This window comes from Saccoglossus kowalevskii, chromosome 11, assembly GCF_978046115.1.
Source record: "Saccoglossus kowalevskii chromosome 11, keSacKowa6.1, whole genome shotgun sequence".
NCBI lineage: Eukaryota > Metazoa > Hemichordata > Enteropneusta > Harrimaniidae > Saccoglossus > Saccoglossus kowalevskii.
Window position 1 is genome coordinate 28,970,225 of NC_140651.1, and position 27,661 is coordinate 28,997,885.

General features: G+C 34.8%; 1 protein-coding gene across 3 annotated transcripts in view; it reads left to right on the forward strand.

Annotated features, from left to right (window-relative positions):
- LOC100368832 (uncharacterized) overlaps window positions 1–27,661 on the forward strand; it is a 70,195-nt gene that overhangs the window by 9,358 nt on the left and 33,176 nt on the right. For all 3 annotated transcript variants that reach the window (XM_085505097.1, XM_085505101.1, XM_085505098.1), the window contains exons 3-5: window positions 7,366–7,524; window positions 23,018–23,119; window positions 25,279–25,392. In XM_085505097.1, the coding sequence (XP_085361223.1) occupies window positions 7,366–7,524; window positions 23,018–23,119; window positions 25,279–25,392 (375 nt within the window). The remainder of the gene's footprint in view (window positions 1–7,365; window positions 7,525–23,017; window positions 23,120–25,278; window positions 25,393–27,661) is intronic.

Below are 27,661 nucleotides of genomic sequence, written 5' to 3' on the forward strand. Positions count from 1 at the left end.
GCTGCAATACAATTTTTCCCAAACTCTTAAAATCTTAGTTGCACAACGTGAATAATGGCAAGTTTGATCATATTCATTGTCTAATATCTTGATATATACTCTGTGTGTAATTGCCCCCCATCCCTAGTTGTTGACTGATGCTGACTTTGGCCAGTGTTGATCACACTCTGACATTCTTCTTCCTGGGATTTGTTGTTCCCAACTGCTAGATACGCATTTCACAGCATTTTAATGTAGGTTATCTGCAAAAAACGCTTCATTTCGTTATTTTTGTTTGTCATCCTTCAAGCACAATACCCCACAAAGGCAATGATTGATTCTGTGGTTAGTTTCCGAGGGCTGCTCACTGGCGATGCAAACTTGATTCCAAACTTGGTGTCAGTCACTATGATACAATTGTGTTGTGTTGTGTTACACACGTACGTTTGACGTTAATTGTTGTCCCATATGGCCTCAGTTACTAAGTAACTTGTGAATAGAAAAGTTGAAGTTGAAATAAGGGGCGTAACTTGTATTGTGTTTATAATGTGTAAGTTTTACAACACAACAGTGGTGGTAATTACTCAGTCAAAGTTGACCAGTTGTCATTTGGGTGACAAAAATCTGACTCCTCAAATGGCTCAAATCTATGTCTTTAGATTTGTATATTTCTATTGCAATATCCAGGCCTTGCTTTTTGAAAATAGCTTGGAGCAAGAAATAACACAGTAATGCCAGTAATTAGGGAAGCTGTGCTATTAAAATCTCATCCGAATCTCATAAATTGGGAAAGTATTACATTTTTGGTCGTGATTTGAGCGAGTGATAGGTGAGCAGAGTTTGCTTTTGGCATATGACACAAAATCATCAAATTACGGAAAATTCCTAACAAAGGCTACAAACTACAATTCAATTTTAAGAATAAATATTATTCATGGTAAGAAAATACTATATATGAAATGGACTTTATGATTTTTTTCCCAAAGATCAGTCAATAAATAAATAAATAAATAAATAAATACATACATACTAGTGTCATATTTGCTTCATCATGTAAATCACATAAACTTGTGTTTCTATGGGCTAAAGTCATATTTTTAAGGATTAGGATACAACACAGGCACTTTTTAATTTATGTTATAATTCTTTTGGTGATGCATTTCTACAATAATACCATATATCAAATGACTATAGTGTGTGCATTTGTGATATTTAGTGTGAAATATTGCTGCCAGTACGAGTTGGGTAAATGTCTTGAGTACTATGTTTAAATACATCATTATTTTATTTGTGTTTGAAAGTATATGGAAAAAATTGTTCTACATGTTTTATTTCAGATTGGATAGCAATTTAGTCACAATACACATTGACTGTAACTATTAGTAATACTAACAATGAAACTTTATTTACAAAAATAAATAAGATACTGTAATATTCAGCCGATCATCAAGAACAGCCGTGGCTGCAACTGTAACTATATGACCACTGATGTGCTCATTGTTGTCGGCGCCTGATAAAAAGCTTATCACTCAAGATGACATATTCATAAACCTGGTTGACTCGTGGCGACATGAGCACTATTGTCACTTGTCACACGTACCAACCATCTCTTGGGTAGTAACATCACGATATAATATCGATTCAGAAAAACTGAATATTAAGTGGTCACTCTTGCAAGGTTGTCTCTAGTACAGGTCATCACCACGTGCTACTTTCTGAAGTGTTACTAATACAAGTCATTGCAGTAAAGTTGTTTTTAAATAGTGAACTGACTGAATTGAGATTATGCTTCATCAGTGCTAACTCAAGAGACCTTGTATATCAATATACATGCATAGATTCTCCCTGTCACTTGTACATGTAATTAGTATGTATATGTGTTAGTAATAAGCATCTTATTAACACATACATATTCACACACAGTGGTTTCTTAACAAGGACAATCCTGCAGATCAAAAATTAAATTAAAAAAATCATCGGACCAACACAGTACTTTATTTCTTTATTTTCTCCATTATTATTCGTCCACCCTATCCCAATGAAGGGTGGCTATTGAGTAGTTTCGGTTGGCAATTGTCCAAATGAGTAACTATAAGCGATTGGTTACAAGTGAAAACTGTGGAATTAGAGAGAAACATAGCATAAAGGTTACCATCGTGAATTCAGATCAACATCACTTATACAGATGGCAGAGATGGTAGCGTTATGTATGTTTGTTGCAGTGATGCATTTAGGATCAGTGCTTGTGGTCAAGGAGAGACCAATGATTTGGTGTAATTTCTAGATTGGCTATTATTACGTACTGACTTTTGTCACCTGCCCCTTACAAAAAAGCTAGCCATTCAATCTTGTCTTTATGGGTGTCTCCGATTTATTGAAGAGAGATGTGCATGTCCTTCAACTTTTGTCCCATTGCTTGTTTCTTCACCTTACTCTGTTTCTAATGTTCACTACACCGTCAGTAATGCTTGGCGTACACTATGGTGCCAACAAGATAGTTAATCCTACCATAAGGGGACCTTATTGTTATTTTTTTCTGCATACAATAGGTGTCTTTTTTTACAAGGCTTTTACTGTTGTAATTAGTTGAATATTAGGCATCTATGCTTGGCGAAAGACCTTGGCACTGAGCCAAGAATACTTCCAGAGGATCGAGACTTGACAGGTGTAGTGTAGGGCATGCTACCATTTGACTGGCATGATGCCAGTGAACGCATGCAGGGCCCCTCCACTCTGCCTGGAGAAAGATCAAACTCCACAAAAGACCCGCTTGTTATTTGATCGGTGTTATTTTTTTAATACTAAAAAGTACAGCTCATACTGCTAAAGTGCACCGAAGCGACCATCTTACCATCCGTGCTAGGAACAATAGAGAACAGAGAGCATTGTCATTTTTAATTAACAATTTTTTTTTGCAAACTCTTACGAGGTTTAATGGAGCGTAAAGATAATGGGTGGTAGTGGACTTGGCTAAGATAACGGCACTCTTGATAATTGTCAGGGTGTGACACCTACAATGTCACCTTGTTTGATGTTCAGTTATTTCTTTCAACAATATGCCGACTTCAGTATAATGAATTTGAAGGGATCTGTTAACAGAACTAAATTAACCAACTATTCTTGCAAAATATGTAAAGAGTTACTTGTGACTTGGTTAAAAGATACATGTTTTTAGACAGAAAGGGCATAGTCTGAAATGCACCGTATAGTCACATTTCTAATGTTCGTGTAGTACTAGTTGTCAACAAAATTAAAAGAGAAGTTCATACATGTTTATGTGTTAAGTGATTGGAATAGTGTGTGTATAACAAGCAATGTTAAGATGAGCATCCATCATGGTACTGTATCATTCGTACACCATGTTTATCATGGTGCTGTATCATTCATACACCATGTTTATCATGGTGCTGTATCATTCATACACGATGTTTATCATAGTGCTGTATCATTCATACATGATGTTTATCATGGTGCTGTATCATTCATACACCATGTTTATCATGGTACTGTATCATTCATACACCATGTTTATCATGGTGCTGTATCATTCATACACGATGTTTATCATGGTGCTGTATCATTCATACATGATCTTTATCATGGTGCTGTATCATTCATACACGATGTTTATCATGGTGCTGTATCATTCATACACCATGTTTATCATGGTACTGTATCATTCATACACTATGTTTATCATGGTGCTGTATCATTCATACACGATGTTTATCATGGTGCTGTATCATTCATACACCATGTTTATCATGGTGCTGTATCATTCATACACCATGTTTATCATGGTGCTGTATCATTCATACATGATGTTTATCATGATGCTGTATCATTCATACACCATGTTTATCATGGTGCTGTATCATTCATACACCATGTTTATCATAGTGCTGTATCATTCATACACCATGTTTATCATGGTGCTGTATCATTCATACACCATGTTTATCATGGTGCTGTATCATTCATACATGATGTTTATCATGGTGCTGTATCATTCATACACCATGTTTACCATTGTGCTGTATCATTCATACACCATGTTTATCATGGTGCTGTATCATTCATACACCATGTTTATCATGGTGCTGTATCATTCATGCACCATGTTAATCATGGTGCTGTATCATTCATACACCATGTTAATCATGGTGCTGTATCATTCATACACCATGTTTATCATGGTGCTGTATCATTCATACACCATGTTTATCATAGTGCTGTATCATTCATACACCATGTTTATCATGGTGCTATATCATTCATACACCATGTTTATCATGGTGCTATATCATTCATACATGATGTTTATCATGGTGCTGTATCATTCATACACCATGTTTATTATGGTTCTGTATCATTCATACACCATGTTTATCATGGTGCTATATCATTCATACATGATGTTTATCATGGTACTGTATCATTCATACACCATGTTTATCATAGTGCTGTATTATTCATACATGATGTTTATCATGGTGCTGTATCATTCATACATGATGTTTATCATGGTGCTGTATCATTCATACACAATGTTTATCATGGTACTGTATCATTCATACACCATGTTTATCATAGTGCTGTATCATTCATACACCATGTTTATCATGGTGCCGTTTCATTCATTCCTGACATTTACCGTAAAACATCACAACATAATGCCTGGTAAACAATTCATTTGTATGTTTGTACACAATGTTTGAAACAAAACTCACACAGTTCTTTTAGTACCTAGAATGATTAATTGTACACTATTAGCTAAATAAAAGACTGGCATAGACATAGGTAATAATAATAATAGGTTTATTGCATCCTAAGAAATACAATGTTAATCAGTTAATAGCAATAAATATTTATTATTATAACTACTGTAAAATAAAAAAAAGTAGGTATTGTGATAAAGCAAGCATTACATGTCGTCATTATTAAAATATGCCATACTACATTATACATGCAGAATTGCAGATGACATGCACCTTGCTAAATAATCATTAGTGCAGTTAATTAGTTACAATAACTAATTTTCTTTATGTCTAACATTGTCAATTTGGTCAAATATTATAAAACTGACAGACAATTGCCTGATTCCTGTGAACAGTATCTTAACAATAGAGTGACACAAAAACAAGTATTGTTTGCTCGATGTATACACATACAAGGGGTCGGACAAAGTGAAGGTGAATCAGTAATTTAGTATTATTGGGGTGATTGCTTACTCAATACAGAACATTATGTCTCAGTGAAGAAGCTGAAGACAAATTGTACATATGCTCTATTAGAGGCTTATCTCCACAACAGGTATGGTTGTGTGTGTGTGTGCGCTGGCATTCAACTGGGCATTTACGTAAGCTATGATCTTTGAATATATCAAATACACACTACATGTGTATAAATTCCATGTAGTGGAATGTCCACCTAAATACATGAGACCACAGCATTGTTTGCTCTGCACAAATATGTGTATTTATAAGCAAACATTTACCCAGTTTAACCTTCACCTGTACCTCACAATCATTGCCAAAAAAATACTATACATATTACATATATTATTACCCGGTAGTTAAGAATAAGTTCTTGTTAGAGAAAAATGACTCGTGTATTAGCTATGTTAGATGACACCGAGAACAAAAACAGCATGTTTATGCACTTGATCAATATACTGACTTAATTTAGTTATTTATATACATCTGTCATTTTTGTAAGCTATATGCTACTAATGGAGCAAATATGGTATTAGTAGATAGAGGTGTGTGAGTATCTATGGTTAAAGTAAGTTGTATTTTAATGATTCAGTATACAATGTAATTCTTGGTTGTGTGCATTTCTAATGATCAAATAGTATTGTCCTGGCGTAGTATACAGTATGTATAGGTTTACTGCAGATTTGATTTGCAGTAGTTTTATCCCACTCAGTCAGCGTTTTCGAACATTCTTTACTTTCGCTGGATGGTTTGACTCCCATTAGGGAGTACGGTTTGGTGTTTTCCTAGGCTATGCATCAGTACACATTCCATAAACATGCCAAGACGTATACCGTTCTACAGTTCTACAAACGATAGTTCGATTAAGGTAACATCAACTTGAGCTTTAACACAAAGCTGTGTACAGTTAGACGACTGGCTGGAGCCGTAGTGATATTGGCGTTGTCTTTTCCAAGTTGCTTCAGTGCTTTCAAGTCTGGAATCTCATTGTTTTCTTGAACAATAGTTCTAAGAGGTCTTTTGTTGCGCTGTCTTGACTTTGCAGATCAACAAGTTTATATTGGATTCTACCCAAAAATTACTATTGGGTTAGGCATAATACAGTAATTTTTTATCTGATGAATTATTTTATAATTGTGACATGTTGGAACTTTTTTTCATATTGTCTGTGTGCACTTACATGTATTTCTGCTAAATACTGTGTAGAATACTGCAGTTACATGCATGTACATGTACAATATATAAGAAAATCATTTTTTCGGATCAGGATTTTTTTTTATTCTCCATGCATTGAACTATAGGCATTCTAACTTATAGAAAATTATAATTTGAAGTATTGTTATACTTCACTGAATACCTGTTTATAATAAAAGCATTCTTTTCCACAGGCATTTCATTTCATTATTTAGATTATATTCACAGAGTTTTAAATTTGTAGATTTCCCATTGAAACAATGCGTTCTATTGTTCTCTTGCAAGTTCACATCGATTCAGTTTAGCAGATTTCACTTATCAGTGAAAAATACATTCAATTGCTAAGTTTTTTATCTGCATTGAATTGTTACAGCTGCTTTGTGCTAATAAAGAATGCTTATATGATCTGCTTAAAGTCTTACTTTGAGTTTTCTTCACTAGTTTGACCAATAATGCCTGAAGTATAAAGTTAAATTGATGATAAAATGTGTGGATTATTCTCTTTACCTAGAGAAAGTTTTTCCCATGAAATACTGTACTTGTACGTGACAGCATCTTTAAGCCTTCAACATGTTTCAAATCTTTTTAATAGCAAAAAGTTAGTCAAGCATTGGTAATGCATTGTTAAAAACTTCACTGTTCTTTTGTGACAATTGTTGTTGTCCAAGTCATGAAGAAACATTTACTCAACCCCCAGGCCCAATAGAAGTCCTTCAAACATGTATGTGTGATTTTATTCAAGACAAAAAGAAAGATACAAATGTTAAAGGAAAGAATTGTTCTAGCTCTTCTAAGTGGAATGTTGATGGAGAATTACGCTTATGGTGGGTGGTAAATGAATAATGGGGTATTATTGAGGGTGGAGATTGCAGACAGGTGAACAATGCTACTCAAGGTCCATTCCTTGGGGAAAAGATGAACTTCAAGTTGATTCTCAATTGATAACAATATTATTGTGTTTTTTTCTCCTACACAGTTGTCAATTGCCAACAACCGATTAGTGCGCATGAATGGCATCGCCAGGCTTCGGACGCTGAGAGTACTCAATCTTCCCAATAATAGTATACAGTTTATTGAAGGATTGCGAGAACTTTTCAGTTTGGAGTGGCTGAATCTATCAGGAAATAGTATAAAGGTAGGAATTACACCAGTTTTCTGTTCCACATTATTCAAAAGCACCCATCGTACTGCCAATTCTTTGAAATAGCTATATGCCATTTTAGCATTTGACTCAATGCATAAAATAACTGAATCTTAATTTAGCTAAAGTGCGAACAATGTTTAGAATATACTTTATTTTATATTGGCTACATCTTGAATTAGTGAAATTATGGATTAGCTAAATTAACATGCGAGCTAATAAAACATGTTTTAAAATAGTATATTACTGAACCTGAAAAACTGAAAACCGTTCAATTTTATGAGAGAACAGTTTTCACAGAGCACTGCAGAATTTGTTTCCCCTAAACATTTTCGACGCAGTCGCAGTGACAGTCTTTAAATAATGTCAGTTACTGTGGAAATAGTTCACATTATAGGAGCATATACTGGTGAAAATAGAAACTGGTTTGTATCGTATTGTTTCCATGTAGCATTTGCAGTTTTCATCATGCTTTCGAAAATATCTTGCCTTGGGGACGACGTCAAAAGATCGATGTCGAATAAAAAACTTATTTCCTTTAGTTTGGGGCTGGGGGGGTTTTGACCTCAAAAAGTTTCCATCCTACAAAAACGATTTTATTTTTTAATGAAGTCGAAAAAATCTTGGAGTACTTGTAGTTCGTTTTTTTTCTATCTAATCATGGACAGAAATAACCGAAAAGGGAAAAAACAGAAAAATTGTTTGGTTCGAGTGTAAATCTGTGCGTCAAATGCGATGCATTTGTAAAATCTGTTTACACCCACCTGACAACCAACTGCTATGCCATACTACTGTCCAATTATCAATTTGTATTTAATGGTGAATGTAGTCTGACGCCATGACCAATATTTATCAATTAAGTTTCAGTGGGGGGTAGGGAGGTTTTGAAAAAAACTAAAGGAATTAAGTTTTTTATCAGACATGGATCTTTTGACGTCGTCCCTTACCAAATATGTAATACAGAAACACATTCCTATATGTTGGTACTCTATTAAAAATAATACATTTACCGTGCGTTATATGGTCATTCAGCCATACAATGTACCAGAGTTGTAGCCAAAAAAATGAAAAGTGTCTATATCCAAATAAAAGATAGTAGTTACTTCTCTGTAACCCCAGACTTGGAGGCTTATTTGTTATTGATTTGCAGCTTTGCTGTTGACTTTATTAAGTGGGGCTAATTATATTACTGATTTTATATCGTCCATCATCATCAACTTATTACTTTTTCAACTTTTTCTTGAAAACGCCAAGTTTGATTACATACTTTGATACTTATTGTACATGTACCTTGGGTAGATCTCTCAGATTTGTTCATTTTTGTCGTAGCATCTTTAATGATTAGTCTAATTTTGATGAGCTTTGGTATTATAAATATAATAATAACTTTATGACACAACTAAATCATCAGAGGATTTAGTAGGGTAAAGAGAATATCAAGACATAAATAAACAAATGTAATAAAAAGAAACAGTAAAACTGAAAAAAAAACTAAAGAAATATCAAAATAATAATAATAACTTCTCGCTACTTTTAATCTGGAGATTTATAGATAGTATCTTTAAGGTATAGTGAATAGGCTTTTGCATTTTTTTATTACCCCAAGAAAATTATCATCTGGTAAATTAGACTTGAGATCACAATCTTGAAAAAGTCTTTCCCTTTCACTTTTAAAGGAAGGACATTTAAGAAATATAGGTACCTCAGGTGGACCTCTCTTCGTTTGGTTCATTTTGTAATGATATCTTCTATCTTCTAATTGAAATGAACATTGCTAACAGTGGAGCTATCCCATCCGAAAAGGCTGCTTGTTTATGGACAATTTGTAATTTATGCATAATTTTCTGTCAAAAGTTGATTAGTTTGTATTCAGACAGCTGTCTAAAAGCCTGTTGTGTATATAGTCAGGTCATCTCAGCATCTTAAGGCAACTAACCCTGATATGCGTAGTACCATGATACATTTATTATTGCACAGTACAATAGAGTCCGGAAGAATCCCTTCAACAATGAAACACAAAGTTAACATTGTTATATGTTCGAGGCCATCATCCAATTTCCTGTGTCTGAATAATTAAAACCATGCAGGTAACTACAAGAGGACAACTGGAGTGGATGAAACCACACACTTGTTGAATAACCTTCTTTGAAAAGAGTGTGACTACCTATGGTGTAGCTTGTACTATTGCTCAATAGGCACTTCAAGTACTTTTTAAATGAATATTTCTTTTGTGGTAATACTAGTTCCAAAGCTTGAAATCAACACCTGTACTTTAAAGAGTGGCATTTGAATTTGGAAGGTACCTGTGCCTGTCTCCTTTCCGAGGGTTTTGGCAATTTGCCAGGATAGCCTGAGTAATAGCTTATACCGCAGCTCCTTTGTCCATTTGTCTATATTTCCTCAATTCGTTAATATTATGTAACAAATTTGATAAAATAATTATTTCTATTTAAAAGCTCATCTCTATTAGAAGCACATGTAAGCAGACAAAGGTAATAATAGAACAATGATACCAAGGACATGAGAGGGTAGTTATAATACGTCCCTTGTAGTAGAAAATATGGAGCAATACTAGTATACATGTATATACAAACCAATTGTATCTTTCAAGCTGACCATGTGTCCTATACATTCTTGTGCCTTGACAACACTTTTATTTTGACTTTTATTTATTTATGATTCGTTTTCTTCCAAAAAAAAGTAATTGCATGAATGTTTTTTTGATCTCGCATGATCAGGTACATCACTGTCTCTGTTTCCTGGGATCGTTTTATATGCATAAAATGTCTCATAGTCAATAAATTCTGTACTGCATTTGCTCTATTCAAAGTGCATATCCAATAGAGGTATGTGCAAATCAAATATCTGGTCTACATGCATATTATGCAGTGGTACTGAACGTACCTCAATCCTGAATTGTCATTTGTTCGGAGGGGAGGGGAGGGGAGGGGGCATTTCTCACTGAGCATGCTTACTAGTATAATAAAACTGAATTGATCAAATAGAGTTATCAGTTCTACTCTAAATTAGGTTATTTTACTGAACTCATTCAAAAGTCATTGTCTGATAGTTTATCAGTCGCTGTCACCTTGAACCTTTATTCTTGTTGCAGTGTCTAGTATGTTTGACACTTATCCTAGAAAATGTACTACTACTGTAAAATAATGTATTGCAATTTATTTTCACTGAAGGAATGTATCTGAAAATAAAATCCAGTGAAATATTTTACATTCAGCTAATTAAAAATCAGTGGAAATTCCAGCTAAAAGAATTCTACATTATCTTTTATTTTCATCTTGATGACTTGCTTAAATTTATTACAATCACGTAAATTGAAAAATTTTGTCTGAGCAATGTAGGCGTGAGTAAGAGCAATTGCTTATGATAAAAAAAAATTTAAAAGTTGTCAATGAAACGATTAAAATCGAAAAATAGTGCTTGACCTTGTATTTGTTGGAAACCACTTCAAAAACCATTCAAAATAAGAGGTAAATAGTTTCTCACTGTTACTAGAGGGGGGGTCACTTGAAAGTCTGTTTAAGCCTCCTTGTTACTGCGTTTTGTATCTCGCTAAATATTTAACATTCCTTTGGCTTCCATGCATACACTTCATGCTGTGTGATAACAGGTGCGGACTCCCCCTTAATACTTCTCAGATAGATGCATAAAGTACATGTAGTCACATTCTTCGAGAAAAGTTAAGGAGGATCTGTCAAAATTGTCATCACTATGGTGATTGTTGTTAGGATAGCAGTGCTTGGTTATGTGCATTAATGGTGCTGGTGGTAACTATGATACACTGTAGCAGCTTGTTTGCTTTGTGCTATTTCAAGTTCATAGAGTCTCTATAGATAACATGACCGATTGGTTGAACCCTGTGGAGGGATGTGCCTCTGCAGGCTGTTGTTATGGATACCATTTGTAGGTAAAAATAACAGATAGACAACAACTTAGAATAACCCCAATTTATTGCTTGCTTCTCTATCTAGCACAGATTACCAGCTACTTGTATTTGTTAATGGATTAACTGTGTAACTAGCTTTTACAAATTATCACATCAGATTTATACCGACTTAGCACCAATCTCCCGACCTGAGATTTACCAAAGATGATAAAATGATTTTTTAATTAGTGAGATACATCAATCATCAAAGTCGGGTCTTCCTATCACAGACAAGTATAAATGTAGGAACTATAGACTGCCGTTCTGCCTGCTACATGTAAGCCCACTCCCCCCAATATTCATGTTTCTAGTCGCTGTGAATGTCAGATACATACATGTAATGTGCAAATTTTTTAGTCAGAATTTTAAAAAAAAAACTTTAAATTTGACTAGAGCCATTTTTTTTGTCTTATTACTGGTGACAGTGATGTAAACCACTTCGATTTTAGGAAACATATTTTCACAAATTTTGCAATTCCTCCACGGGCACTGTTCCCCCTAAAACTCACTTAAGTGAAAATTGCTCAGTAGTCTCACCGTGTCATATAATGAAATTAACAGTTTAATTAATACTCAATTGGAGCCCAAGAAAATAAAATGAAATGTTGTCTTTCATAACCCTTTTAATCATCAAAATCCTGTATTTGCGAGCTACAACTTAAAAAGTCTCCTGAAATATATTCTAGCATAGTTTATTGCTCTTCCATCCATCAATCACTTATTCTATAGGTTATGGGTTAGTAGTATACACATGTTTACAATGTAAAAGGGTTTATAAACACAGGTTTAATTACAAGCATTAGGTAGCAACAGAGCTGCCTGGCTAGATTTCCTTAGCTTGACAATTTTTCAAACTCCTAAAAAAATGCTTATCTTGCTGCGAAAATTGCAAAAACAATCGGCCAATAGTGAACTTTGATTTCATTCAAGGCAATGCTCTGGAGATGCAATTCCATAATATCCTACTGTAGTAAATATGCAGAGATTTGATTGATTTTTATTATACAAAGTCCTACCAAAATTATTTCTCCTTTTAAAAGTTTCACAGTTTTCTTTGAATTTAATTTTGAATAGAAGTTGCACATTTTGGCAATGATGAGATTCATTGTGAAAACTTTTACAGTGGTGGGAGTTTTCTCTTGAGAAAAAAAAATATTGGATGTTCAACTAACGTGGCATATTTGGCAACTTGACAATATCACACTGTAGTAAATATGCAGAGATTTGATTGACTTCTCTTTTATTTGTACGACCACATGTACAAATAGTGTAGAGTACACATATATGTCAAGATCAATGATTGTCACGTTAAATATTTCTCTATCTGTAAACAAATTTATGTACTCTGTAACCAGTTCATTGAGTATACTGAACTACTGTTTCAAACTTGCTCTAGTTTTTCCAGTGTCAGTTGTGTTTAATCTGTTTCTAAGCATTTGATATTGACATTTAAATTGAACTTGGTTGTCGCTAATTCTCATTGGTCAGTGGCACTCCTGTATAAACTCGTAACGCTTTAATACCTTTACGTTAACACGTTGTCTGTTGACTCCCACACTGATTTTAGTATGTCTGTGGAGTTTTCAACAGGCAGTGTGTTAAATTGACTGAGTTGTGTGTTTTGTTTTGTTGGGTTGACTAGTTATTGTAACAAGCATGGACAGTTTAGAAAATGATGTCTTGAAGCTAAATGTAAACTTGTTATTGTGTACTGTCTAGTTGAGTGTATTGTGCTGAGGGTAGATGAGTCTGAAGTTGCCTTCGAGGACTGTACTTTAACAAACCAAACGGTCACTCTATACTCATTTAGGAATCTAATGTTATTATTTGGGGATCAGAAACACTTTAATTTTGTATTTTAAAAATCTTAAAGAATAATATTAATATTTTTGAAATATATATTGCATATTTAGAAATTAAATCCGAGTTTGTAGAGATTTTATTTTAATGGAAAAGGCCAGATTTGATAATTTGAAGATTCTAGCCAGAATGTCAACCACCTTTTTATGATAGATACTAGACTTAGTTGTACTGAAATACTTTTATTACTGCTGCAATATATTTTCACTGAAAGAAATGTATTTTGTGTTGATATGAAATTTTTCTCAAACTTGAGATTTGAGTTATATGACAAATGTAGTCGGAAATATACTTACTAGATTTTGTTGATTTTGCCTATTCGAAAAATAAAGTAATATTGCAATTAACAAACTTACTGTATCAGGTACATTGTTGCTCCAAATATTGATATATGTTTGGGGAACCTTATCATTAGCTGAAATATGTGTGTGAAATATGTCCTGTTCAACAAGATTATCATGCCCACTTTGTATAGTGTCTTCCTTTAAGTTAATGGTAGTTATAAAAACCTTGTTCTGTTAGCCATGTTCAGCCAAACTGTTCTTTAGTGAAGAATTATTGCTCGTAGGATTTTGCCCAAATAAAAGGTTTTGTTATGTTCAAAAAGGACTAATAAAAGGGCATATGTACTGTAAAATTTTCACTCAGAATTTATTTTTGCTGAAGGGATGTTTCCGTGACAATAAAGTACAGCTGAAATAAAGTAAGTTTTCATTTATCTTTCCTGTTACCCTTAAAAAAACTAATACATACACAAACAGACAGAATAATAAAATTTACTGACAAACAAACGCATCAAAAAAATTTAAAATTTCAGACTTTAAATATATACACACCCTGGTAATTTACATAATTATGCATACATGTGGGCATTCTAATAGAGTAAATAGCTGCTGCATTCACAGTTCAGTTCAGTAATAGTTTACCAATCAATGCAAGTAGATGGCTAAAAATAACCATGCTGCAATACATTTGTCTTGTGTAAAAGAATGGGTACATATTGTTTACTCTATACTGTATTCACTGATGTGTCTATATGGACCAGGTAATAATGTTGGCAAATTGCCAATCAGTGCCAAAATATGAAATATTAAATAAAATATCTTGTGAGAGGATGGTATAACTAGTTTGTTGCAGTGAAGTACACTCTGAATGTAACTTTAATAATAATTCAATACTCAATTGATTCATCGCCAAAGCAAGTTAACTGCACAAGTTTATTTTTAGATCTTCATCTTGACTTTCCAGTTTGATTCTTCGGTACAGTTATAAATACAATCTGTAAAGATGAGCGCCAATCTTAAAAGAAGATGTGATGAAAAGATTCTCAGTTGTGATATTGAAATGCTCATTTGTTTAGCGTAAAATCGTGTCTCAGATACCAGGCGGCCATTGATGAGCCAAGCCTAGTCTTTAGTTTGAAACTTAATATTGTGTCAAAATAGTAACAATTCATTTGGTTGGTCAAGTTAGATCGACTTTGTCTCTGATTCATGAATGGTTGGCAGCTTGCCAATGCTTCTGGCTTCCTGCAACTCAGATCAACTAACTTGGTGAAAGTTTTTTTTTCTCACTTCGCACGCACCAATCACTCAATTTGACAAAAGGTTTAGGTTGACAATGGACAGAGACCTTCAATCACTGTGGATGGTTTGTAATTGGGATAGTATCATGTTGTCCATGTTTTTTACTTGTAAAGTTTACTTATAAGTTGTAAAGAATACGTTATCATATATACGTTATTGTTTATACATGCAAAACAAAGTCCTTCCAAATTTATTTCTTCCCTTAAAAAGTTTTCTTTGTATTGAATTTTGAATAAAAGTTGCACATTTTGGCAATGATGAGATTCATTGTGAAAACTTTTACAGTGGTGGGAGTTTTCTCTTGAGCAAAATAAATATTGGATGTTAACTGTCTTGGCATATATGAAAGATAGTTCTGTTAGATATTTCCTTTGTCTTTGTTTCAATTTTCTACTTTTTACTCTCTGGTAATGGCTTACTGCTTGTGAACTATGGTTTCTGTATGGTTACAGTGCCACAGTCAGAATACTGCTTGTGAACTATGGTTTCTGTATGCTTGTGAACTATGGTTTCTGTATGCTTGTGAACTATGGTTTCTGTATGCTTGTGAACTATGGTTTCTGTATGGTTACAGTGCCACAGTCAGAATACGGCTTGTGAACTATGGTTTCTGTATGCTTGTGAACTATGGTTTCTGTATGCTTGTGAACTATGGTTTCTGTATGGTTACAGTGCCACAGTCAGAATACTGCTTGTGAACTATGGTTTCTGTATGCTTGTGAACTATGGTTTCTGTATGCTTGTGAACTATGGTTTCTGTATGCTTGTGAACTATGGTTTCTGTATGGTTACAGTGCCACCATCAGAATACTGCTTGTGAACTATGGTTTCTGTATGCTTGTGAACTATGGTTTCTGTATGCTTGTGAACTATGGTTTCTGTATGCTTGTGAACTATGGTTTCTGTATGCTTGTGAACTATGGTTTCTGTGTGCTTGTGAACTATGGTTTCTGTATGGTTACAGTGCCACAGTCTGCATACTGCTTGTGAACTATGGTTTCTGTATGGTTACTGTGCCACAGTTGGCATACTGCTTGTGAACTATGGTTTCTGTATGGTTACAGTGCCACAGTCCGCATACTGCTTGTGAACTATGGTTTCTGTATGGTTACAGTGCCACAGTCGGCATACTGCTTGTGAACTATGGTTTCTGTATGGTTACAGTGCCACAGTCGGCATACTGCTTGTGAACTATGGTTTCTGTATGGTTACAGTGCCACAGTCGGCATACTGCTTGTGAACTATGTTTTCTGTATGCTTACAGTGCCACAGTCGGCATACTGCTTGTGAACTATGTTTTCTGTATGCTTACAGTGCCACAGTCGGCATACTGCTTGTGAACTATGTTTTCTGTACGCTTACAGTGCCACAGTCGGCATACTGCTTGTGAACTATGTTTTCTGTACGCTTACAGTGCCACAGTCGGCATACTGCTTGTGAACTATGGTTTCTGTACGCTTACAGTGCCACAGTCGGCATACTGCTTGTGAACTATGTTTTCTGTACGCTTACAGTGCCACAGTCGGCATACTGTGATGTGTTCATTATGGATCCCGTGTAAAATTCATTGCTTAGTTAAACAAAATTTTAACACTTGCATCATGAGGAATGTTACTTTTGACAAAAATAATTACCAGCCTGTAACTTTTTTGAGCAGGTAGCCAGATTTTGATGGAGACATCACTTTTCTTCACAGAATACATGTGCATGCACATGTTTTAGAAACCGAAATAAAATAGAATTTTCAGTGCTTTCACTTAGAAAAGTACATTTTGGTATATACAATGACTAAAGTAAAATTGTTGCTCACAAAGTATTTAGGCACCCTGCCAGACTAAGCAAGCATTTATTTATTTTGTGACAGATAAATTATTTCACATCATCTCTTGGCGCCTGTACACAAATGTACTGTAAAAACACCATTCACTGGAGATCAATTTTAACACATTACCCAGGCGGCAAGTCTGACATCAACCCATCTACTCGCAATTGGAAACGAGCCAATAATATTTGTTTATTATCATTGTCCCACGTCAACAAAGGTCTGTTTGAAATGGCTGCAAGTCCGCTGTACACAGCAAAAGAAGTGTCAAGAGTTCGATCTTTTGTCTATATGAAAAAAATGACTGAGGCTACAACAAATGTTGCGCTTGCTACCCAAATGCGTAATTACCTCTGGGTGAAAACACCAAAGTTTCGCCACCAATCTACAGAGAGAACAGTGTTTCAATGTCTTTTTGTTTGTGCCATGCGTATTAAAATGAGTTGTAACCAAGCAAAACAATGAGAACTGGACCAAAGCCAATTATTGTTATCACCGTTGTAGAAACGCACATCAAAGTGAGGTATAATCATGAATATTCAAAAGTCCAGGACTCCGGTGATAGCAATATTCAAATGTATCTGTAGATGAACTGAAGTCCAGTGTACAAAAGTGTATTTTTTACTACAATTTGTGATGACAAGGGATGTTATCCAAAACCTTGCAACTTTCAAAATCATATTTTATTCTGCACATTGTAGAAATATTTCCCATATTTGAATGATATAAAAAATTACAGAAGTTTGTCAAGTTTGTTGGAGGGGATGGGGAGGGGAGGGGAGGGGAGGGGGGATGATAAAACATTTAAACTGAACTCTTATCTTGTGATAAATGAATTCTCTTGAGTTTGAGTACTGTAATGAGAGGCACCCTACACAACTACCAAATCTGAGCCAAAATGAGACCATTTATGGTTATTACTGTTGACACAGTTGTGTGGGTCCCATGTGATGTAAACAATGCATTAAGAAAATATTATTTGCATGAAATTTGCATACAATGATTGGCTCTTCTTGCACTGAGCACTTATGTTTTATCGGAAGAAATATTATATTTATATTCTTCTATTTATGTGATTACATTTTCAACAGAATTTAATTTGGAGGGATCAAATACTAATTCTAAAACTAAAGCGTAAGCTAACCAAAATTAACTATAGTTATCCAATCGTATAAAATCATGGAAGCTCCAGACAACCTTTGGAGATTGAGAGATTCCTTATTTAATCACTGGGAAGTGGGATGGAAAATTTTATGGATAAAAAATTGTTGAGAATGGATAGCAACACATTTTTAACTGCATACTGTAAAAGAATTGGAAAAATGCTAATAAAAAATATTTGAAGTGTCCCTTTCCCCCTCCCAAGTTTTCCAATAGGTAAGACCTTTATCAACAGCCTAAAGTTGCTTCGGAGGCTGTCTTTTAAAAGTACAATGACTCAATTTGTCATGTACATGTAGATCCTGTTGAATTCATTAACTTTGTCTTAGCATCTATTGGATTGTGACTTTATTCATTGTTTGTATTTTACCTTTCATTTTATTTCTTGACACTATAAATAAGTTGTAAAAAAAAAAGAAACGAGGCCACTTAAGTTTTACAACTTTTATTAACAGTTCCTACATATATGTACAAGCAAGAGGTGGTGTGACCAAACTAATTTATTGCTTTGCCTCTCGAAATAACCTTGCGTAAATTGCTTTCGGGTACTCTTCGTGAGAAAAACCCTGAGGGGATGAATTGGGGTTCCGGGAGACTAGTTTTATAACATGGTGCAAGATTTTCGCTGTCATCGGAAATAACCTGTTGCTATAATAGTCACTTGAGACTGTTGAACCCGGGGGGCTAGGATAGTTTGTTGTGGATACAACAGTGAAACATTGAGTATCCTAGCTTTAAATAAACAATACAGCGATAAAGTTTATGTATATATTAAGCATATATGTTTGTATCACTGTATCTGTAAATGGCCCTACTTTTGTGGTTGTAGCATTTATGGTACACTGTCTGTGATTGAATCTCTAATCACAAAAGGCAATATATATTTATTTTTTAGCCCGTTTGATTTTATTTGTATTGTTAAACCCATTTGATTAGATTGGTGCATGTAATAGTACTCCTAAGGTGCCATGCATGCCTGGAAGGGTGCAGACGTGTAAAAGATGGCTGGTGGTAGTTTCAAAATCTATATGCAGTGTGTGGATCTGTTACTTTGCTGTGGGGGGTAACTTACATGCTGGTTTGCACTTGTGTGAGTCACTCTCTCAGCACCCCTGGATGGCTCAATTGTTAGTATTGTGAATGCCATTTCTGTAAACATGTTGCATAATATAATATGTTTTGGGACATGATTCAACAAAAAGGTGTGAATCAGAGTTTATTTTAATTTTTAAATCAAGTTGCTTGAGAAATTGTCAATCATTCCCCTGTATGAATTAGTTGATGTTTCTGGCTTACTTTTTATTAACTGCCACAAGAGTGAAATGATACATCCTAAATGTGAGAATATAAAATAAAGTTACTAAATTTATGTGAATTAAGGTAGCAGGACTATTATTTGCATACTTGTTTTCATCTTCTAATTGTGACGAAATGACTACAAAATAGACCCAGGAAAGTATATATTTTTAGAATCGCCAGACTTCAAGCTTTTCACAAGTGTATTTTGCATGCCCGTATCTGCATTCTACGTGAAAAATTACTTTTTCTGTAAAAAAAATAATTACGCATTTATGCTGGCGATAAGAAGTATTTTTTTCACTTTTCCTAGTTGTTCAATAGTCAGGTAATGTGAATGTGTCTGGTCAGTTTTATTCAAGCAACGAGTTTTAAAAAATAGTGTGCTGAATTTCAATTACTGTTTTAGTCACATTGCCCCCAACTCAAACCACAACTCGTTGGTAAATAATCGATGAAATAGTTTGTCTGGACACATTCAAGTTCCTCTCACTGTCACCTTAAAGCTGTAAAAATTTGGTGTTAATCCGATGACAATAAGTATACGTTATTTTTTGTTCAAGACCTAGTATTTTGAAAAACATAAACTCCTAGAAAACGTCCATGAAGTAACAGCAAAGATTTTCAAGCTTGTTTATCGGCACAATCAATTTGTTTTCCCATCAAGGTCTGTTTTAACATGTGTAGGGACATCCAAATGTATAAGGCTATTGGAAACCAAAAAAATAAAGGAATGGGATAGCTATAATTGGATAAATTTGGCATATGAAAACACCAAAATCAATGATTTTTTTTTCAGTGGCTGTGTGACCTTGTGTCTAACGCATTCATATGCAAATGACTAATCTGTGAAACAAACAGGGGCGGAGACAAACCACTCAAATGTTTGGAAACACTCATGAGTTGTGTTCACGTTACACAAAGTACGGGCTAAGATTTAAGCTGATTTAGGCTTATCTAGCATATTTGCATTTCGGCTAGACCCAATTGCGTCCACGCACAGGGAGGCCAGTCGTTAGCACGGGCTAAGAGGTGCCGCTATTTACGAACGAAAAAATGGATGACACGCGTGAGGTTCTATTTCTGCTGCTGGCATGTTTCGTTCCCGGGTTTCATTCTAATTTTGAAGCGACGTGCACAGGAACATGAGAGGAGACGGACCCAACTTATTTGGATGCACATAAACAGTATACAACGGGCGTAACAGAATACAGAGTTTTACTAATGCATGTCGTAGACAGCGACCCAAATTTATTTTGTCTACGATTGGAGCTGCTGCATGCTGTACGCTCTACTACAGTGACCCGAATAGTGTGGAAGCGAGCGCGGAGTAATGACTGGTGGAATAGTGTCGTTATACGAACATGGGACAATTTTTGCACCCAAAGGTCGCCGCAGAGGGAGCTTAGCCCTGGGCTAAGCATTCGCGCATACTTTGTTAGCCCGTGCTAAGGTCTAGACCGCGTCTTAAATTCGGATCAGATTTAACCCGTACTTAGCATTCCTTAGCCCGTGCTAAGCGTTCATGCACGTTTTCTTAGCACGGGCTAAGGAATTTGACCTCTTAGCCCGTGCTAAGGAGCTGTGCGTGAACGCAACTATTGTGTGTCAGATAGCTACTGATAACACATCCTAACATTGCTTTGTCTTGAGTTTATCTTTGAAACTTATAGGCACACAGATTAAACCTGTGTTGCTGATTTTGGAAAACACTACTGAGGCTGCCTTGCTTCCATTCAGAAAATCTACATTTTAACCAACTTACATGACATTCTATATTATGTTGACTTTATCACATGAAAGTTTATAGTGCATTTCATCAATTAATAAATAAGTGTGAAAATCGTAATTTTCAACACAAATAATAGTCTCGCTACCTTAAAACAGTAATATAAACCTACGATATGTTTGCTATGTTTCAACAAGTGAAGTTTCAAATAATGAACAGTAATATTGTCAAGTGGTAGTGCTATTTTCTTTATTTCTATGGCAACCACAACACTATAGTTACCTTTGTCCTGTCAAGGGGATGCTCACTTTCTGCTCAATAGACTTTACAACATGATCTCGATCCGAGTTGCACGTAACAATGCATAGTTCTAAATGATATTTTGAAGCTGTATCTGCTATTCACAAATGAAACAGTACTTGTATGTAAATAGTAAACAGTTCATGAGAAGAACTGTGTGCATTGTCCTTGTACTTTCAGTACCCAAAGTATCTGTGCTTTGAATGTTCTGGGGAATACAAGTTGCCTTTTGACTTCCTCTGTTGAATGATGCCTTTGTTTGCGATACTTCTATATGTTTAAGTCGACTGAGCAAGTTACTGTACATACATGCAGTGCATTCTGTGAGATAACTTCCCACTGCATATAATGAAAAATCTTTATACAAAAAAATTATATTTAAATTATCTTTAAATATTTTGAAATGTTTTATGATTCATACTGAAAGTATTATATCACTTTTTCATCCTTGTCACAGAGAAAATGTTTGAGATAAAAAGGAACAATCTAACCACAATCACAGTATATGCTGGCATACAAGTGATAATAAAATAAATGTGATTACTTTATCAATATTTACTATATGGGGACAGCCATCTTGAATACGCCTTGAAACTAAATGAAGAAACAAGTTGAGAAACAGATAAAAATGTAATCAATTTGATCTAAAGGCTCTTGCGTTTTAATAAATGGCCACTGATGTATCTTTAATTACATGTACATGTAATCATGAAATTAATTACCCATGTACAAATCATGTTCAGGTCTTGTAACAGCATGTTACATACAGAAAGAGGTGCTTGGATGTCATTTGTGTAGGTAATTTGTCAAATATAAATGCAGTTAGAGACAATGTACGCTCACAGTAATTAATTGAAAATGAAAAGTACCTCTACTTTAGAAGTCAATAAAATTGAATGGAATGTGTCCCCAATTTTATTGAGTTTTTTTCTCCACAAGTAGAGGTTTTTTTATTACTGAAATTCTTAGTCCATATACATGTCAGGAGGGCTGTCTATAAACAAAATCTGTATTGAAAAGGTCATTTCTGAACTCTGCTTCTGTATTCTGCTCTTGTTGTATTATAATATGCTGTACCGGTATATTTCAGTGGTTCTATATCAATTCAATTCAACTTAACTTGACCAGTAAATATATAAAACACAAGAATGAAAGTTTATGATTTGCAAAAAATCACCAAAAATCACCAAATTCATTGCAGTAGAACCATATTTGCTCTATTAAAAGCACACCTCCAATACAAGCGCATGTATGCTGTATTGTTCAAATACATGTATTACTTATTTCGACCACAGACATGCCTGTATGATTAAACAAGTGCATACAGTAGGTACTAATAGAGCAATTACGGAAGGTAAACACTTACTTAGAGTCACATGCACATATAAACACTTTCAATGTATCACATGATAGTTTATGGTAACTACTTACGTTGTTGCCTCTTCTCTTAGTTACAGTAAAACCATTTATTCCTACTGGCATTTAATGTCACTATTTTGAGTTATGTCTTTGTTCTTGAACTGTGCCAGAAAACAACGAGTTCTATTGTTTTTCAAGTTCACGTGGATTTAATTTAGCAAATTCTACTCACGAGCAAAATCGGTGAAATTAAAAATCAGTGTAGTATAGTTTGTGTTTACAGTACTAGTGTAATTTGCACAAAATATCTGTGGCAATTTTCAGAGCAATGCATGCTGTACTATACATATCTTGTCCAAGAACAGTTTGTCTAAAGTCGTATCATAAATATTAATAGTCTCTTTTCATGTTTTTTTTTTAATTATCTCCAGACGATTGAAAACTTGGGTACAAATTACAAACTTCGTCATTTAGATATATCTGACAACAGCATAGCGTCCATTGCCGATATATCAACTCTTAGTAATTTGAAGGTAAGTATCGATGTTTTACAAGCATGATGACCATATGAGAATTTCAGATAAAAAAAAACGGCTTCGTAGTGCTTTATAATTATGCTTAGCAAACCATCTTGTCTGCATCTCAGCCATGGGATGTCTGTACATTGGTCACTTCAGACATTTTATTTGGCGAGAGAAGTATCTTGTCTGCATCTCAGCCATGGAATGTCTGTACATTGGTCACTTCAGACATTTTATTTGGTTATAGAACCATCTTGTCTGCATGTCAGCCATGGGATGTCTGTACATTGGTCACTTCAGACATTTTATTTGGCGAGAGAAGTATCTTGTCTGCATCTCAGCCATGGGATGTCTGTACATTGGTCACTTCAGACATTTTATTTGGTTATAGAACCATCTTGTCTGCATGTCAGCCATGGGATGTCTGTACATTGGTCACTTCAGACATTTTATTTGGCGAGAGAACCATCTTGTCTGCATGTCAGCCATGGGATGTCTGTACATTGGTCACTTCAGACATTTTATTTGGCGAGAGAAGTATCTTGTCTGCATCTCAGCCATGGGATGTCTGTACATTGGTCACTTCAGACATTTTATTTGGTTATAGAACCATCTTGTCTGCATGTCAGCCATGGGATGTCTGTACATTGGTCACTTCAGACATTTTATTTGGCGAGAGAACCATCTTGTCTGCATCTCAGCCATGGGTGTCTGTACATTGGTCACTTCAGACATTTTATTTGGCGAGAGAACCATCTTGTCTGCATCTCAGCCATGGGTGTCTGTACATTGGTCACTTCAGACATTTTATTTGGTTATAGAACCATCTTGTCTGCATCTCAGCCATGGGATGTCTGTACATTGGTCACTTCAGACATTTTATTTGGCGAGAGAACTATCTTGTCTGCATCTCAGCCATGGGATGTCTGTACATTGGTCACTTCAGACATTTTATTTGGTGCAGGTGTAATCGTGTTTCATGCAGGGATTATGATAACAACTATTTTATGATTCATTAATAAACCAGCAGATCAACTTGTCAAACACCTAATCCTTGAGATTATTAAGCAAACAATTCCGGGTACTGTACTGTTGTCATAATTACTGTGTTATAGGTTGCAAACCCTGTTGTATCATAATGTACTGTAAAATACTTTATTTCAGCTGGAATTAATTTTCACTGAAAAGACTTTTTGAATATTTTGTATGTAATTTATTTTTGCTTATTTTAAAGGTATATTCACTACGTTCAATTACCCACCATAGACTCTGGTCAGTCAAAATGACTTTTGAACTGTAGGCATTAATCTGCGATTCAGCCAATGGCTGAGAGAGAAATCTGGAGTTTATTTTTGCTTATTTTTGATGAATTGAATGTAAAATTTAGGAAAAAAAAGGTACATTTGTTTTCATTAAATCACCCCTTCATGGGGGAAAATTCTGAAAATAAAGTATTTTACATTATTTGAACATCCAAAACAATCAATAAATTTCAATGAATACCGAGACCAGACAGACCATCCAAACACTATAACTCTTGTTTGTATTCTTCTAGTTGTCTGATTATTGCCTCATCATCTTTCCATTCTACTCATTTGCATAGAAATAGCGTTTGTTTCAAATTACAGCAATTAAGTAATGTGGTTAATTATTCATAAAAACTTTTGATTTGGAAAAACAAATAAAGTAAACAAAAATTAGCTGCAAACATAGAATGTAATACGACTCATGAAACATATCAAATTAGGACATGCGCAGAAGATGAGGGCATTTTCAAACCCACATTAGTTTCTTTAGCTGGCTTTTACATGATTTGTTCTGAAGCTTACGTCTGAAAAAAAGCCTGGAGAATTTATTTCAACACTTGAAAAATTTTAAATATGTCTGTTGCTGTTTTAGTTTTTGTTAACTTGTTTGTTTGTCTGACTATTTGTAAAGTTAACCCAACTGAATCATCACTGTAAATATATCAGTCCAGAATTACAAACCAGTTGTTTTCACTAAAATTTCACTCACTCACTAACATAAGAATTGTCTGTTTTGGTATCGTTTGAAATACAAGCATGCCATTTCATTGCAAAAAATGTTTCTAGATGGGATAATAATGGTGGGTGATACAAATTATAATTGTGGTGTAATACCTGTAATTTGGTTTTATCATTTTATTGCAGACTTTGCTGCTTCATGGCAATATACTGACTTCATTACGAGGTGTGCCGGCGTATTTTCCAAACGGTATTGAAATTCTGTCATTGGCTGAAAATGAGATTACAGATCTTAATGAGGTAAGACCAACATAATTATGCAGATATTTATATAGTGCCCTAATCCTTGACGACGTCAGTCCCGCTCAAGAGTGCTGCACATTGTTGTCCTGGTTACTGTAAAATACTTTATTTTAGCTTAAATTAATTTTCGCTGAAAAGACTTTTCAGGTGTTTTGTATGGAGTTTATTTTTGCAGATTTTTGATGAGTTGAATATAAAATATAGGAAAAAAGGTATATTCACTGTATTTTATTTTCATTCAATCATTCCTTCAGCACAAAATTAATTCCAAGCGAAAATAAAGTATTTTGCAGTAGTTGATGCTTAATTACTGAGAAAGATGAAATTGTTTTACCTGTCTGCGATATTTTTAAAGAAAACTGCTACAGTACCTGCCATCTTGCATCACATAGTCTTTCTGTTGAAATGTCCTTCAAAGCTTTTTATGTCAAACCTTTAATGGATGCACTTTTCAGTTAAATGCCTACTTTGACATATTTTTATAAACTTAGTTTCTCAGCAATGTCAACATCTTAAACAACACAAATCACATATTTGGCATTCAACCTTTATTCACATGTGTAGTGTTTGACAACTTGGAAGTGTGAAAATGCTTCTTGACAGCCATGTACTCTTGTTAGTAAAGTTTCTGGCTCTCCAGTTGTTGCTGTGTTTGGTGTAGTGGAACTAATTCATTTGTCTCTGGAGATGGCTTGTTGACAACCAATGTCTTTTTCATTGAAAACCTCATTTATATGTATGTGTATATTTCTATGTGGTAAGTTCCAGTAGTTATACTCCATTTTGTTACTTAAATTTAACAACATGGCACTACAGTGTAATTATAGAAACCGAACTGCAGAGTTCTGTTTTCAGCATTCCTTGCACCTAGAAATGCAGCATGCTGATTTCATGTTGATCTTGCATCAAAGCTGTGTGCGCATTGCGTGACATATGGGATAATTTCAAGTTATCAGTCTGTGAAATTGCTCAGGCTAAAAAAGGGGGCAAGGTGCCAGGAACGCTACTTGAGGCGGGCAAAGATCACAGAGCTGCATTATTAAAACCAAGGTAACATCGCAATTCATCATGTGAGGTGACTACCCATTACCTGTCGCAAGACCGGTGTATGGATTAATTACGCAATTATCAACTAGTGGATTATGTATTTTCTTTATTCATTATTGCCAGGTTGAGGAGTGCCTACTATGCATCAAATGCCTTCTTACGACCTCATTTCGCTGAGTGCATGTACTATGGTTGTTTTTGTCTTGCCCAATCCCCTGAACTCTTTGTACATAAGGTTCATTTGTGATTAATCCCCCCAGTGTTTTCTTGGATGCTTTCCAGCTTCTTAAGCACCACTCTGTGCAATGCCCCCTGCCTTGAGAGGCTAGACAACATTTACGCCTCTCTAGAGACCATTCTTTCCTGTCTTCAAGATATCCACTGCATCTAGTCGTTTTAATTTTAAATATCCGTTGTTGTGTTCGTCCTTGCACACATGCTTATTAGATAGTGACCCTATTACTTTCTTCCCCATTGTAAGATATCTGGTCAGGTGTTGTAGTTACTCTGCTATTGTTATGAGGTATTGTCTGCTGTTGTCTTGCCCGCCTACTATGACTGTTCTGTATCTTTTCTCAACTGTTACTGTTTACACAGTTCTCCAGGGAATCACAAATAAAACCTTCCTTACGGAAATCTAATATAATTACGGTGCAGTCAGCTTTGATCTATTGTCTTGTCAAACAATAGCTATTCTTACAAATACACTTTAAATTATTTTGTGAAAACTTGAATGTGAAAGATTAAAATATGTTATGATAATGAACTTCTTCCCATCTTAAATAAATTTCTTCACTGAAAATCATTTTTGTATGCTATGTGTGATTGAAAAATGTGCCATATTACATGGCCAGTGCATATACATGTAGTCAGACTTGCAATAACTACATGCAAAAATGGCAATTTTATTGTGGAAACCTAAAAAGTTTCATATAGTCTATTAACCCAAAGCATTCATACTATTGTCAGTGTCATATGTCTTATACTTAAATAACAGCCACTTTCTCTTCATAAGCCAATATATGACAATTGTATCATTATACAGTTGTGAGTACTCATCGCAAAATATTAAAACTGTCATTGTACCCTATATAGCATATTCCATCTCTATAGGATCTGAGTATATTTCACACTTACAGATTATACCCGGTAATAATTTTTTGATTTGGTAATGACACTAAACTTGTTTAAACTTTCAACCAATCTAGGAACAGTACTT